The following is a 13,685-nucleotide window of genomic DNA, read 5'->3' as shown; positions in this document are numbered from 1 at the left end:
ATAGCTGACCCTATGAAGGTAATGTGGTTGCACAGGGGTAATTGAAAGCTGAATTTGGCCTTCAGGAACTCTACTGGTAAGTGCGACTTGATGCCTTAATGTAAGCATGATAGGTTCTCTTTTAAAGAGATCAGCTAAAGCTCTTTATAGCTGTCTTTTTACATTCTGTTTCTTCCATGTTCTGGTACAATAGCATTTTACAAGTGCTAAATTGAATGCATACTGTTAAGCTGGATTCAAAACGTTAGCTTCCTTTGTTTAGATAGGCACGCTTAGTTGTTCCTGCTATGTACAGAATGGGCTGACACCTTTAAACAGTCAGAGTTAAGCTGTATTGTTAAGGCTTCTGAGCTTTCAGTATGAATATTTTTCTGGTTACTGGTATTTAAAAAACAAACAAACAAACTTGACCTGATGACTGTCACATTATTACAGGAAACGACGTTGGCAGAAGTTCTTACGGTGCCATGCAAGTGAAACAAGTTTTTGATTATGCCTACATTGTTCTTAGCCATGCAGTATCACCACTTGCAAGATCATATCCAAATAGAGATTCTGAGAGGTAATTAGTCCACTTTTTGAATATCCATTTGTCTATTTAATCAATTAGGAATGTTTGGATCTTATCAATAAAAAGAATATTGCTGTTTATTGTTTAACTGCAGCTGTATTGAAATTTGCCCAGAGATTTAGACTGGCCCAATGCTATAAGAACATAATACCCTAGTGTGCAGCAGAGATGGAGGCAGCCTGATAAAAACCAGGATGAGTCCAGTGTAATGTTCTCTTAGTGTAGAAGGGAGCCAGATGATGTATTGGTCTTTCCTCAAACATTCTGCCTAAAATGTTTCAAAGGAAGGACTGCTGGTGTTGTGCTTGGTATGATATGTTTGTGTACTGCGGTAGAAAGAAACAACAAATGAACAAATAGTTTGTTTAGACTTAAAACCAGACAAAGCAAGGCTAGAAATTTAATTAATTCTTTAATGTGCTCCCATAAGTTTTTTTTAAAAGGCTTTATTTGTAATTAAGGTATTAGAAAAATCAGTTCAGTTTGGCCATAACTTTAGAAATGCCATTTAAAAGTTACCATACTTGTAGATGTGTGATTTTTAATGCAGTTCTTAGCTGTCCAGTACTTAAGAAAGACAGTAAGAAGTGCTTTTTAAGCTCATGCCTTTATAAACTTTTTTCTTTGAAAAGAGAGGAGAAAGAAAATAAAGGCATATCACACTTTCATTCATATCTGCTCCATTATGTGCTATTCACTTCTAATCCTCAGTACAAATTCGGGCTAAATCAGAGGATGCGTCTCCCCTGGGACTTCCCTTAGAATCCCAATGGTATTTTGAACTCCCCAGCTAATTACAGGGAGGAGTGACTGTAACAAGGTACATCTAGATACAATTCCAAAACTTATTAAAGCTGTTAATGTTCAATATTAATGTAACAGAAAGGAAAAATAGTTCTGCTATGGTATGATTACCCCAAAGTGCATCCAGTCTCTCTCACTTCTGGATTTAAAACTGACAGTACTTTAATAGTGCCTGCGAGTCTCTAGGTTTTCTGTGGTGTTAAATTCACAAAGGTTGTGACTGCACATTTGACCATGACAGATAGGAAGAGTGGTGTGTACGGAGTTGCACACTGACATTTGAGACCCTACTGTTTTAAGATAACTTAAAGGTGTATCTGCAAGATTTGTACTGGCTGAGTTTTTCCTCATTTACAAAATGAAATTTGTACTTCATTCTCATGTAAGTATGGATAGAACAATTTAGAGATTCCTGAAGTTTTGCTTGTGTCTTAGGTCTTGGCCTTCATTAACTTCTCTGAGCTGTGAGGTTTCCAAAGGATATAGTTATTCTCTTACAGGATACTTGTATTTATACTACAAACATTAAAAAGTGTGTGTTTGTAAAGGTATTTAATGCAAGCCACAGATGTCATCATCATCTGCAGTTCATATGTACACGTCTACTTATTTGGGGAAATGCTTGAATTTTGTCACAACTTTTCCAAACCTGGGGAGAAGTCCCAGCGGCAGTGTTCAGGTGTGGTAGGTCTAATTTGTCATTCCTCTAGTTCTGTGCCAGTGAAAACTGTCTCAGAACCAGTCGCATTTGTGACTTGCCATTGTGTTGGAGGGAATGATATCATAAGAGGAGCAATATTGCACAAAGTATGCGATTTGTCCCACCCAGCACCAGCCCTGTCAACAGCTAACGATCTGTAGGTGGATGATGTACTGTTTGGGACCATGTTTGTTGCAAAAGCTCAACAGCAGTCCATGTTTGGTCTCAGTTAGTAGTTAAACATGATGTACTTGGGCATTTCAGGTTTGTTTCAGATCCTTCTGCCACCAGTTAGACAGTGGTCCAGGCTCTCTATACAAACTCTTTTGGTGGCCTGAACTATAGCCTGAACCATCCAGGAGCCCTTCATCCTGATCCAATTTTCCTTTTCTAGGCTTGTTACTGATAGGTTAAGCTGTAAGCAGTGGGCTCCCTTTAGGAGCAGTGACTTCCTTTAGCTGTCTGATATTGTACTAGAAGACAGAATAAAAACTAACTGAAGAGCACTTGAAAGGGTAAGAACTTGCAAGAAGCTGAATTCCTCAGGCTGGCTTGAGTTTGTTCAGTTTTGTCATAATTCAGGCTAGCTTTCCCCTAAGTGTGAAGATTTGTTCTTGGAATGGCTGGTGGGTTTGAGTTCATATCAACTCTTCTCCTGGAAAACTTCTCTACTATATAGATATAATTAAATCCTGTTTTGTAGATGACCATCTCTGTAGCTTTCAAATCTTTCTTGGTAGTCATAATTATTGCACTTTTCCAGGGTCAGTCTAACTCAAATGAGCACAAGCCTAAGGTAATTAAAGGCTTTCTAGTTCCCTCTTCTACTTCTGATAATCCCCATGTCAAAAAAAGTCAGTTTTTTTGGTCCTTCAGCACAGATCTTACTCTTGTCCATGTTCTGCACCAATAAGACACACAGAGTATTATGGGCAGATTGAAATCTATTTCTCTAGCATCTTCATTCAAGCTTCTAAATATAACCTTTGAAAGTGTAATGGGTGTTGAAAGTATCTTGTCTGGACTTCTCAGTATATTTTGGCTCCATACTTACTGAGTGGGAACAGTACTCAATTGAGTATTGGAGGTAATTGCTCAAAACTACCTGAATTACTTTAACACTGTTTTATATGTACTCTGCCTTGCCCATCCTCTTTCAAGAGCCTCTCAGGAGAGGTTAGTAGTTCAGAAGATTTTGTGGAAGCAAATGGATTCCTGTCATCTTGGAAGGAGAGGTTTTTCTGGCAGGAATATGAAAGAGGAGACTGGCAGTTCATTTTCAGCCTGTACGACCCATACATGAGATCAGTTTTGGAGTTGTGACTTTAGCCAAAGTGATTGAAAATCACAGGATCTGTTTCTTAGTATTTGAGGCCATAGGGACTCAGGACCACAGGGTCTGACTGTAAAGTAGTTATGAACAGGACACTTGCTGCTTAGGGTCGGTCACAGAATGTGCTTTGAACAACTTTGGCCATAACCTGTAACCAGAAGAGCGTCTGTGTCATCTTAAATTAGTAGCTAAAGAAGTCTGTAAGGAGTGATATTCTAAAGTTACAGTGACCATCTTTCCAATTGTATTCTATTTCTCATTAAACCACAGAAAACTTGATCAGAAGTTATTCAATAAACTTTTGTTCATTGATTCATTTTCTTTGATAGTAGTCAACTATCTGCTGTGAAGGTCAACAGTGCTAATATATTAAGGTGCAATTTCACATTACCTTGTATAGCTTAACTATCCATGGACTGCTGCTAGGAGCCACTTTCCTTCTTCTCAGTCCACGTATTCTGGACTCTTGCATTGGATCTGATTTAGTGATATTGCAGTCAGAAGGTGAGTCAGATAAACTCTCTGGTCTGTCTGAGAGCAAATTTAGCAACACACTATTCTGGTTGTCATGTCAGCAAGCTGATCCAGCTTGTATTGTGGCTGCAGTTTAAGCAGATCAAAAGTGAGAGAAGCAGTAGGAATTTACCTCTGGGGAAGATGAAGAGGTATCACACCATTTGGCAGCTATAAGTTACGCTGTTTTGGGTACAGATGCATCCTTGGGTTAATAAGTATTTCTGTAGCCCAGGATGTTGGCTTATTCAGTTCTGTCATGTGGTTCAGGTATGAATATGTGCCCAGACTGCATCTCCGAACAGCTAGCACAATCATTATTTGGAAGGAAGACGAGGTCATAAGAAACTAGGGATGGAAGCCTGGTTCTGCTGCAATGTGTCTTTTCAATATAACTTTGACTTTTGAAACCTTTCTGAAATTCCCAGAATTCTAGATTGGTAACAAGTTATTGATAACTGGAGCCAGATGATAACTTAAATGATCTCGGTGGTGAAGTATCTGAGGGAGAGGGACAATTAGACCAACAGGTCAGAGTTTGAGGAAGCCTTGGCTAGGCTTTACTACTGCATGTCTGGGATTGTTAATTATAGCCGATAACTTTCAAAGCAGCAGTAGTCTTTACCATGTGTAAAGTGATTTTCCTCTTCTGTTCTAGGAAGCTGTTTGCTCTGGTCTGGGTGCACAGTTCACCTAACTGCCAGCAGGTCTGTATGTTAGGTTCAGGTTGCCCGTGGTTGGCCAAAATAGTCTTGGGAGCTCTGGGAGCTGTCAAAGGAAATGTAAAATTTACCTGCTAGCTCTGCTGACACAGGAAGTAGAAATACATGCAATCTGCAACAGTCCTTCCTCTAATTCACAGCTTGAATGCTGGATGGCTGTCTCTAGAATGCATGCTGTCCCTTGGGAGGTATCAGCAATATCAGCTTTTTTACACAAAAGATGTCTAGTTAAAAATTCTACATTTTTTCTTACCCTCATGCTCATCAGATCCTTCTCAGGTGCTCTTTAGTCTGGTTTAGATTATATGGTCCTTTAAACACCAAGGAGGTGCTTCATAATTTCAGCTAAGGTCTGCTTAACAGTTATTTTGACTGTTCTTTCATGGATTTAATATTTCTTGGGTTTTTTTTTGTTTTGTTTTATTTTTTCCTGCTCTTGTGCTCTTTCACGTGGAACTTGACTGGAGCTTTAGATATTTGATCTTACTGAATGTCAGCAATTTGATCCTTTTGAGGGTGATCCTAAGGTGTATTTGGATCTTAACTGGGCTGTAATGACAGCAAGAAAGTGTCCCTGTGACCTGAGGGCTTGCAAATTAATCAGCATTAGGCTGACAGAAAAACTGTGTGGTGTGTAAAACTGGAGCTTCTAAACTTTTATCATAAACTAGTTATTAGGAGACTGGGTTATGCGAGTAGCATATCCCTGTTTTTACCATATGATAATATCTAGAGAAAAATCTTTAAGTGGGCCATCTTTCATAGGAGAACTGTAATTTTGTTAACCAGTTACCTTGGTATTTTTCCACCTCTTACAATTATCTTTATAAGATTGTTGGGAATGTCTCATATGTAGAAATCCTGGCCTTGCCCAACCCCCCCCGCCAAAAAAAAAAACAAAAAAACAAAAAAAAGAAGTATAGAATTCTCTAGTACTAAAGGCTCGGCAGATTAACAGTTACTCTTTGCTCCTAAGCATTTTCAGGGCTGAAAACACTGAGATATAAGCACAAATTTAAAATGTTTATTTTGAGAAATATTCTGACCCCATGGATATGCTTGAGTCCCATGCATATGACATCTGGTTCTTCAAGAGCAGTATCCAGTTTGATCACATTTGCTTCTCCTTTCCTAAGACTTAATCACCTTTCAGTTTCTGATGTCTCATAGTGAATGTTTTTAATTTTGGTGTGCAAGTAATAAACCTTCCCCACCACCACCACCGCCAAAAAGCAGAGTTTGGAGCTTTGATCTGCTTTGTGAAAGGAGCTAGTAAGAGAAGATTCCCAGGTTCTTCAAGTGTAATTCTACTATAATTGTTGATGTAGCAGTAGTTTTGCTCCTTACGCCTATTGATGGCAGGCATTTCTGTTATACCAGTCTCCCAGGCCAATAAAAATGCCATCTTATGTCATTCATTCTCCTTCTGGTATATGAAGGCATGACTGGTATTAGTTACTTCTGGGAAAGTACTTCAACAAGCTTCAGACTTGACAAGCTAACTCTGTCTTCTGAAGAGCTTGTCATTCATTGTTCATCTTCTAATTCTAAGACCACTGCTGATAGTAGTTGTAGAACCTATGGGTCATCCTGGAGTAAAAGTTCAAATCTTTCTGAAGGCTTGCTTGGGTGAAACTTTCAGCTCCAAGATTTCTTGTTGTCCCAGGGCTGAAGAGCCCAACATTTGTATGTTTGAATTCCATACTGGCAGTGCTGTCCTGGGAACTGCAACTTCAGGGCTACAGCTGATTCTCTGTAATGTTTATCAATCTTGCTTTCATTCTCTGTCTCTTTTGGTTTTAAACACTTCCATTTTGAGTTTGAGAAGCTGGAATTGCAGAATGTTAAAAATGCCGTTACATCGTGGGCTAGTGCACTGACAAAATGCTGTCCTCTCTTTTATGCTGTTCCTTTCCTAATGCTCTATTTAGCTTTTGAGCTGTGCTTTTCAAGGAATTACCTACTATAACACAGACCATTAGTTGCTGAATGGTGACAATCACTTCAAAGCCTTTAATTCTGCATGCACAATTCAAGATTGTTTTCCAACATGCATCACCTCATTTATCTATATTAAGTAATAAAATGGTGGATGACATTCATTCTGTCCATGAGGTCCTTTTGCACCCATTGGATTAATCAACTTAAGCAGTAGATGATACCATTTGGTCCAATACGTGCTTAAATGCTGGGCAGCTTTTTTCAATCCTAACACACTGGCATGTCTTTAAAGTTGGAAGTCTAAACATGGAGTATGCGGTATTTGATCTTGCAATGAAGTAGTAATCTCTAACCTAGTAGGAGGATTACTGCTCCTTTTTAAAGTGTTACTACGAAGTTACCTGATAAAGCTAGCCTAAATACATTCAGGCTACAGATGTCCTCCCTTCCCATTGTACACGTAAAAACAAAGAAAAATTCCAGTAAAGGTATGTTGTACCTTTATGATGTGAAATAACCTTATTAGAACTATTGAAGACTTTCAAAGCTAAAATAGTATTACCTTTCTCCCAAGATGGTAATTTTCCATGGTCCATTTTTTGTACAGTAGTCAGTCATTCTTAAATCCTGATCATTGACTAAATAGTAAGAATTTCAACAAACAGCCTTTGATGAAAGAAAAGACCAAAAGATAAACTCTCAAACAACTCCTGCTCAAGAAGACCTGCAATGCAAATGGCTGAATGTTGGGAAGGTATGTTGGAAAACATCGCTCTGTACTTTATAACATTAGTCACTGTTTAACAAGACAAGGTGGACTTTTTACCTGAACCAGTTGCCCTTATGAGTCATCTTAAATTCTAACTTATTCTGGTTTTGGAGCCAGTCTGTTTCTTGTTTCCATTACCTCACGATCCATGGTACTTCCTTTATAACTGCAGGGATCTTAAACCTTTTAACTTGTCTTTTAAATCTATAAGCAAGGACCAGCGAAGGGGTTTCTTCAGCAGGAAGAGGAATTGGGAGTCCAGGATATTAACACATTCAGCGCATCCTGTAGCTGTTCTAATCCAGATTTTGTGAAACATTTTTTGTATGGAGAAATGCAAGAACCTGTAAAGTGCTCTATCAAGTACACTAGCATTTGCATGTGCATTCTTGATAGTTAAGATGCATTGGTTAGAAATACAGAATAAAAATGTTTTACCTTTGTGTCAGTGCTTGCATATTAGTATGGCAGAAGGTAAGTAATACACTAATTTAAAAAAGTGTGACTCTTCGGTGGCCCTAATGCTGCTATAAGCAAATGAAAGATCAGAAAGATTCTTTGGTTGTGGATAACTTGCACTGATTTTAATGTAATTTGATTGCTTTTTGAAATGCTTACAAATATGTAAGCAAATGTCTTTGTTTAACAATTAAAATTTTTTTAGCACATTAGGTAGAATCATCAAAGTGACCCAAGAGGTGATTGACTACAGAGCCTGGATTAAAAAGAAGTGGGGGAGCAAAATTAATTTATCACCTGAACTTGGTAGGTATGACTGAAATTTTTGAAATCAGTTTAAACTTCTTGGATTTGGTGCAATTGAAAATATCTGTGCCTTGAAATTAATCACTAGTTCAAGTATGCAGGCAAAACTTAAGGCAATTTGTTGCTTTCTAACTTAAGAATAGTTTTCTACGTTGAGCCTGTGTTTCACTTTGTTAGCTGGTTAAAATGAAGTTGTTCTTAGACTGCAAGATTCATGTGTTGATGCTCTGTGCTCTTAAAATGATACTCATGTCTTCTGTTAACAGACAACAGGTTGAAAATAAGAGACCAGATTGCTCTGTGTAATGGAGAACAGCAACAGAACAGAGACTCGGAACCACCTTACAACCAACACTTGACTTTGTCGTTGGCTAGCACACAGCAGTTATCCTCTGGATCATCTGCCTCTTCTGTATCATCACTCTCTGGCAGTGACATTGTAAGCTTTTTCTTTTAATGGGTTAAAAAGCTACTAAGAAGCAGATTTTGCAGTGTCCATCAAAGCCTCCTAACTAAAATAGCAGCACTTAATGTGATGACTGTCACTAAGCTGCTACAGCAAATTAATAACTACTTCTGCTCAGAAAATTATTTGAATTAAAAAAATACTTTTTCATTGGAAGAAATCTGTCTTAATTCCGTCCTAAACCTTTGGTATCCTTAGTGGTGGTAGTTAGACGTAATAAACTAAAAACCTTCAAGCCAACATTAACTAATAAAACTAATCAGAAGAGTAGAAATATCTATTCATAAGTACTTTCTCTATCAGGCAAAATCTCCTCTTGTCAAATTCCAGTCCTCTTTTCCCACATCCCAAATTGATCAGGAACATCATAACTTGCTGTGAAGGTGATTAATACTCCTTGCTGTTTTCAGCTGAGCAGTCAGTTCATGTTTGAATGCCTGGAGGCCCTCATATGTAAAGTCTTGCTGTTGGCTTACACTTTGAAAGTGCAGGCTGAATGTCTGTAACCTCCAGGAAGAGAAGGCTCTAATCTCTTTAGTCATGTTTTCAGGCACTTCAGATTTTGTAGACACTTTGTTTTGATGTTGATTTAGATCAGCACAGAGTTGGGCAGTATAGATTATAAAGCACAAATTTACACTGCTTGGCCTGACATGCTCATTTTAAAATCTATTGAAGCATTCTGTGCTGTAGGTACAGCTATTGAATGGAACAAGATGTAATATCCAGTTGAGGTACAATACAGAGTGACAGTGGGTCTTACTAAGAGATGGCTAAGTAGTTGTTTCTTGACTGTTCTCAAAAGCTGGTCAAACATGGAAGTAAAAGTTGGGGACTGTATTTAACAAAAATGAAATAATCACAGGCAAATGCTGGAGGGACAAATGCATTCATTATATACCTTCTGTTTACTTTCTGTAATTCCTTAACACTACTGAATGTTCTGTGTTGAATTTTTCCTCTCACTCCACCTCCAGTGAATATGGTACATGCTTTAGTTGCACCCATCTGGCTAGTGAAAAAAGCACAGCATGATGCTTGCCAGTGATACTACTAGGCATGCTCCTGTTTTGAATATGTCAGTGAGGTGGGTATTGCTGTAAGACTGAGTTTTATGAGAAAATGCAAATGGTTGCTTAATATCGTGCACTCCCAACCTAATGAGTAATTGGGACCTCCCCTTAGTCCCTTTTTGCTTGACACAGAAAGATGAAGTTTCATGATCTGATCTTTGCCTGACACCTGATCTCTGCCTGATGTCAGAAATTAATAAATGAAAAGTGGAAAGGAACTTCTTGGCAAGAAAGACTGCAATCAGTTTTGGCACCCACAAAATAAATGGAAGTGCTGCCCGTTAGAGCAAAATTAAAAGCCTTATGCCCCTATACTTGTGGCAGGCTGTGGTCTAAACCCTGGTTATTCATTGGTACTATGTCCTTAACAGACTGGCAGCACATTATCTTAATTTGCAATGGGATGGCAGGTTTCTGGTAATTACTGATGAGTCCATCTTATTGGCATTTGTATATGTGAGGCTGAACAAACTCTGATTGAACAGTCCTGAGCTGTATCTGATTGAGGAAGAGAGAAACATATCCTGCTGGAGATGAGGAGGCTATCCACAGCATGATCTGGGATAATACTATGCCCAAATTCCAGCAAGGGAACATTTATCATGTGTGACAGTTGGTATTTGTCCCAAGACTTCTGGTGATAAATGTTGTGTTAGCATCTTTCTTGCAAGCAGACTTGCAGTGAACTTCAGTACCAGTTTCAGAACAAGGGAATACAGTGCAACTCATCAGTGTAGAGGAGTATTTAGTGTTAGCTCTGAGCTTGTGGAAGGATTGTTCTTCACGAATGATTCCGTGTTCATTTGAAGGTAAATCTTCTGAATTCTATGACATTGAAGTTTGAAAGGAAGTTACAGTTCGCAAAAGCAGGAGACAGTGAAAGAAGATTCTAGACTGACAGTTTGATCCCTTACCAGTATAAAGATTTTTTTTTAACAAAAAAATTTCCATCCTGTGATGTCAGCATAATTACCCTAGCCACAAGGTCTGCATCAAAACACTCTTTCTGGAGATATATCCTGCATTCATGCAGGATAACTATTCTTGTATATCAACTACAAGATACCCTATAAAGTCCTTCTGATACAACAAGGAGTATTTGCTTTTCTATTCAGTGACAGTTTGACTGGTAATGGAGTGATCAGCTGCACCATCACCTTAGCAGGACCTGTCTGCCAATATAATGGAAATCAACTTTTTAGAATGTATGCTGAGGGAGACAGACTTGGCTGCCTGTGGCTCAGTTGGGCAGATTGCCTCTCTCAACTTTAGTGTCTCATGGCAGTTGAATATTCCAGCCATCTGCTCTAGCACAGAGGTACCTATGTTCTGACATCACTGTACACTGGCAGTAAATCTGGGAGACCTTGCATATACTGCCCAGTGTGTCCTGGATAAGATGTTGGCAATTAAGTATCCAAGCGCTATCAAAGCAGGGATCTTACTCACAGAGATCCTTTAGTAAAACCTGTAGTTCATGCAGTTTAGAGCTATTGGTTGTAATGCAGTATGCTGTATGTTTCTTTTTAAGGGTTTGCTTCCTTGAAGGTCATTTAGCATTACAGATTTTGCCTTATATTCCATAAATATGGTTCAGCAGCTGAATAGACAAGGCTCTCAATGTCTTGGATTTATGGGCAATTCTGAGATAGCAGTGATTATAGATCTGTTTCAGCAACAGAGGAATGGATGTCAGAATAGACCAAAAAAAGAGCAGGTTTTTCTGGAGGTTGGATTGGCATAAACCAGCTCTAATATTTAGAAATCAGTCAGTCTCAACTTCTGTATGTGTACATATTCAGAAAAATAGCGTAGGGATACAACAGCTTCCAGGTAACTACCCTGATTTTTTTTTTCCTTTGTTCCTGCTACTGCTTTTCTTCCTTCAGGAACCTACTCATGGTAACCTTTCTAAGATGCAGTCTTGTGTACCACAGAGGAACAAGAGAATTGCTTCCTTCAAGGATGGCATTCCCTCTCTCCTCACTTACTCTAGATGTATATGCTTTTCCTCAGTGCATTGCCTTGGATTTAGGTGGACGTTTGCTTCCATCTCTGCAGGTCCAGAACTAGTTTGCAGGAGGATGTACTTCTGGGCCACTGTCTACACAGCTCAAAACAAAAAATGGTATCTAATGAGACTGAATCACAATTTGTACAAAAGGTATTGTTTTATGGATTTTTCCAAGACGGCAAAGCTATTTACAAAAAGCCTTATGATAGCACTGGCTGACTGAAGAAACTGTTCTGCTGTTTTTCATGATAGGTGTCCTATCAAACTGCAAAATCTGTCACAAAAGTTTTTTTGTAAGGTCCAGTGAATTTCATGGCAAAGACTGCTTGTAATAGAAGAATCTGTTTTCTGACATCTGTCACATTAGTGTGATAACAGCTGCTCAGTTTGTGGATTTGTCTTACTAATCTGTACGCATCACTACAGAGCTCTCACTATCTCAGTGATACTTTTAATTTACTTCCTTGCAAAATACTGAGTACTAAAGTTCTCATCTTGTTGCCTCAGCTCCATGAAGAACTATATTTGCATCACCATAAGTATTAGTGATGGACTCATCAGGAGCAAACTGAGGAACATATTGGGAATGGACTTATGGATACAAGGAATCTGGTTACAAGAACATACCTAACTGCACATAAATTTCTCTCCAATCTGTAACTACCAAACCAATCTTTGCAGTATATCTTTTCTCAGTGCAGTATTCTGCTGTGCAGGTATTTAAAATGCCATATGCTGCCCTAACAAAAAGGCAGCATGTGTTCTCCACTCACTCATGCTCATGGGTAAGTGACCAAGCAGGTTACTGGTTCACTTTGCTGAAAAATACTACACATTCTCACAGTTGTCAGTGATCCAACAAATACTGGAGTGGATAATGTTGCTGACTGTACATAGTTCTTCCTTTGTGGAAGATGCTTGATAAATATCTTTGCCGTCAAGGACAATTCAAAGTATGTGAGCGTTTTGTTCTACAGGGGCAGGAGTCAAACTGTTCCCCTCATAGAACATAAGGGACCTCATTTTAACCTTCTTAGTTTAGGGATTGCTATGGGAATCTGAAACCAGATGAAGTGAGCTATGTTCACCCTCGGCTCTCATTTGTGGCTAGTTGCAGATGTCAGGCCAAGAACCTAAGCAAAGWCCAAATCCCTCCGAGGATTACTTTTTTCCTGGGTGTTTTTTCATCCAGGACCTGCACTGTGCAACTGATGACCTGGATTTCTGGCTGCTTAAGCATTGTGGAGGACTGCTTTTTATTAGCTCGGGAAATCCTAGAGTAGTGCCGGAGAAGCAAGTGCCTGATAAACGATCTCTGCCAAGTAAAAACAATTATGGATGTGTGTGTGTGGTGTTTTTTTTTTTTTCTAGTTTTGTTTTGGTCTGGTATAATTCTTGCTGCTAAATATGTTCTGCAATTTTGCTGCTGTTGTGCCAAATGAAGCTTAGCATATTACATGACAATGGTAGCTGCATATCAGTTACTAATGCAGTTACTAATGCAGTTCTTCATAAAGTTTTAAAGGTTTTTTTGAGATCTATGCATACATAACCTCAGAGATCCAGTCCAGCACAGAAAGTCAAAGTTGTCTGTTCGAAGTTTGGGTTTCAGAAATTTCATACTACTTCTTACCTCAGTCTTTCTGGTGATAATTTTCTTTGCTGGGCTTCTATGGCAAAACTACTTCAAGAAGGATTTTGAATTCTCAGGACCATACAGTCATGTCAGAGTACTGCTTGTGTAGATTAATTTGGGGAAGAACACAAAAGAAACCTTCCCTCTGTCTAACTTTATTAATATTTACAGTGTGTTCTTTCAGACCATTCTTAATTTTTAGCTATAGCTATTGCTGTTCAGGCTTTATGAAAGGTTTTGTCAGAATGTCACTACTTGATCTGCTTACCATACTACTTCTGTCAGTTAGGGGATATCTCTACCAGTACTTTAAGTGTTTCATGGAACAAGTCATCCTCCACTTTCTTCAAGTATTAGGTACTCAGTACTTAGATTGGG

The 13,685-nt window shown here is 38.7% G+C and overlaps 1 protein-coding gene across 20 annotated transcripts in view; it reads left to right on the top strand.

Annotated features, from left to right (window-relative positions):
* Positions 1-13,685, top strand: part of TENT4A (terminal nucleotidyltransferase 4A) — a 79,336-nt gene that overhangs the window by 30,205 nt on the left and 35,446 nt on the right. For 16 of the 20 annotated variants that reach the window (XR_003257900.1, XR_003257898.1, XR_003257893.1 and 13 more), the window contains exons 8-10: positions 436-562; positions 8,018-8,118; positions 8,385-8,557. Coding sequence is in view for 5 of the 20 variants with exons in the window: in XM_026091966.1 (XP_025947751.1) it covers positions 436-562; positions 8,018-8,118; positions 8,385-8,557 (401 nt within the window). In the remaining 15 variants the exon portion in view is untranslated. Of the gene's footprint in view, positions 1-435; positions 563-8,017; positions 8,119-8,384; positions 8,558-9,561; positions 9,644-11,718; positions 11,822-13,685 lie in introns of those variants that run through there. The other 4 variants (XR_003257903.1, XR_003257905.1, XR_003257904.1 and 1 more) reach the window with 2 other exon arrangements.

The sequence above is a fragment of the Apteryx rowi genome, unplaced genomic scaffold (assembly GCF_003343035.1).
Source record: "Apteryx rowi isolate R43461 unplaced genomic scaffold, aptRow1 scaffold_933, whole genome shotgun sequence".
Classification (NCBI taxonomy): Eukaryota; Metazoa; Chordata; class Aves; order Apterygiformes; family Apterygidae; genus Apteryx; species Apteryx rowi.
This window is presented reverse-complemented; position numbering and strand designations above follow the sequence as displayed.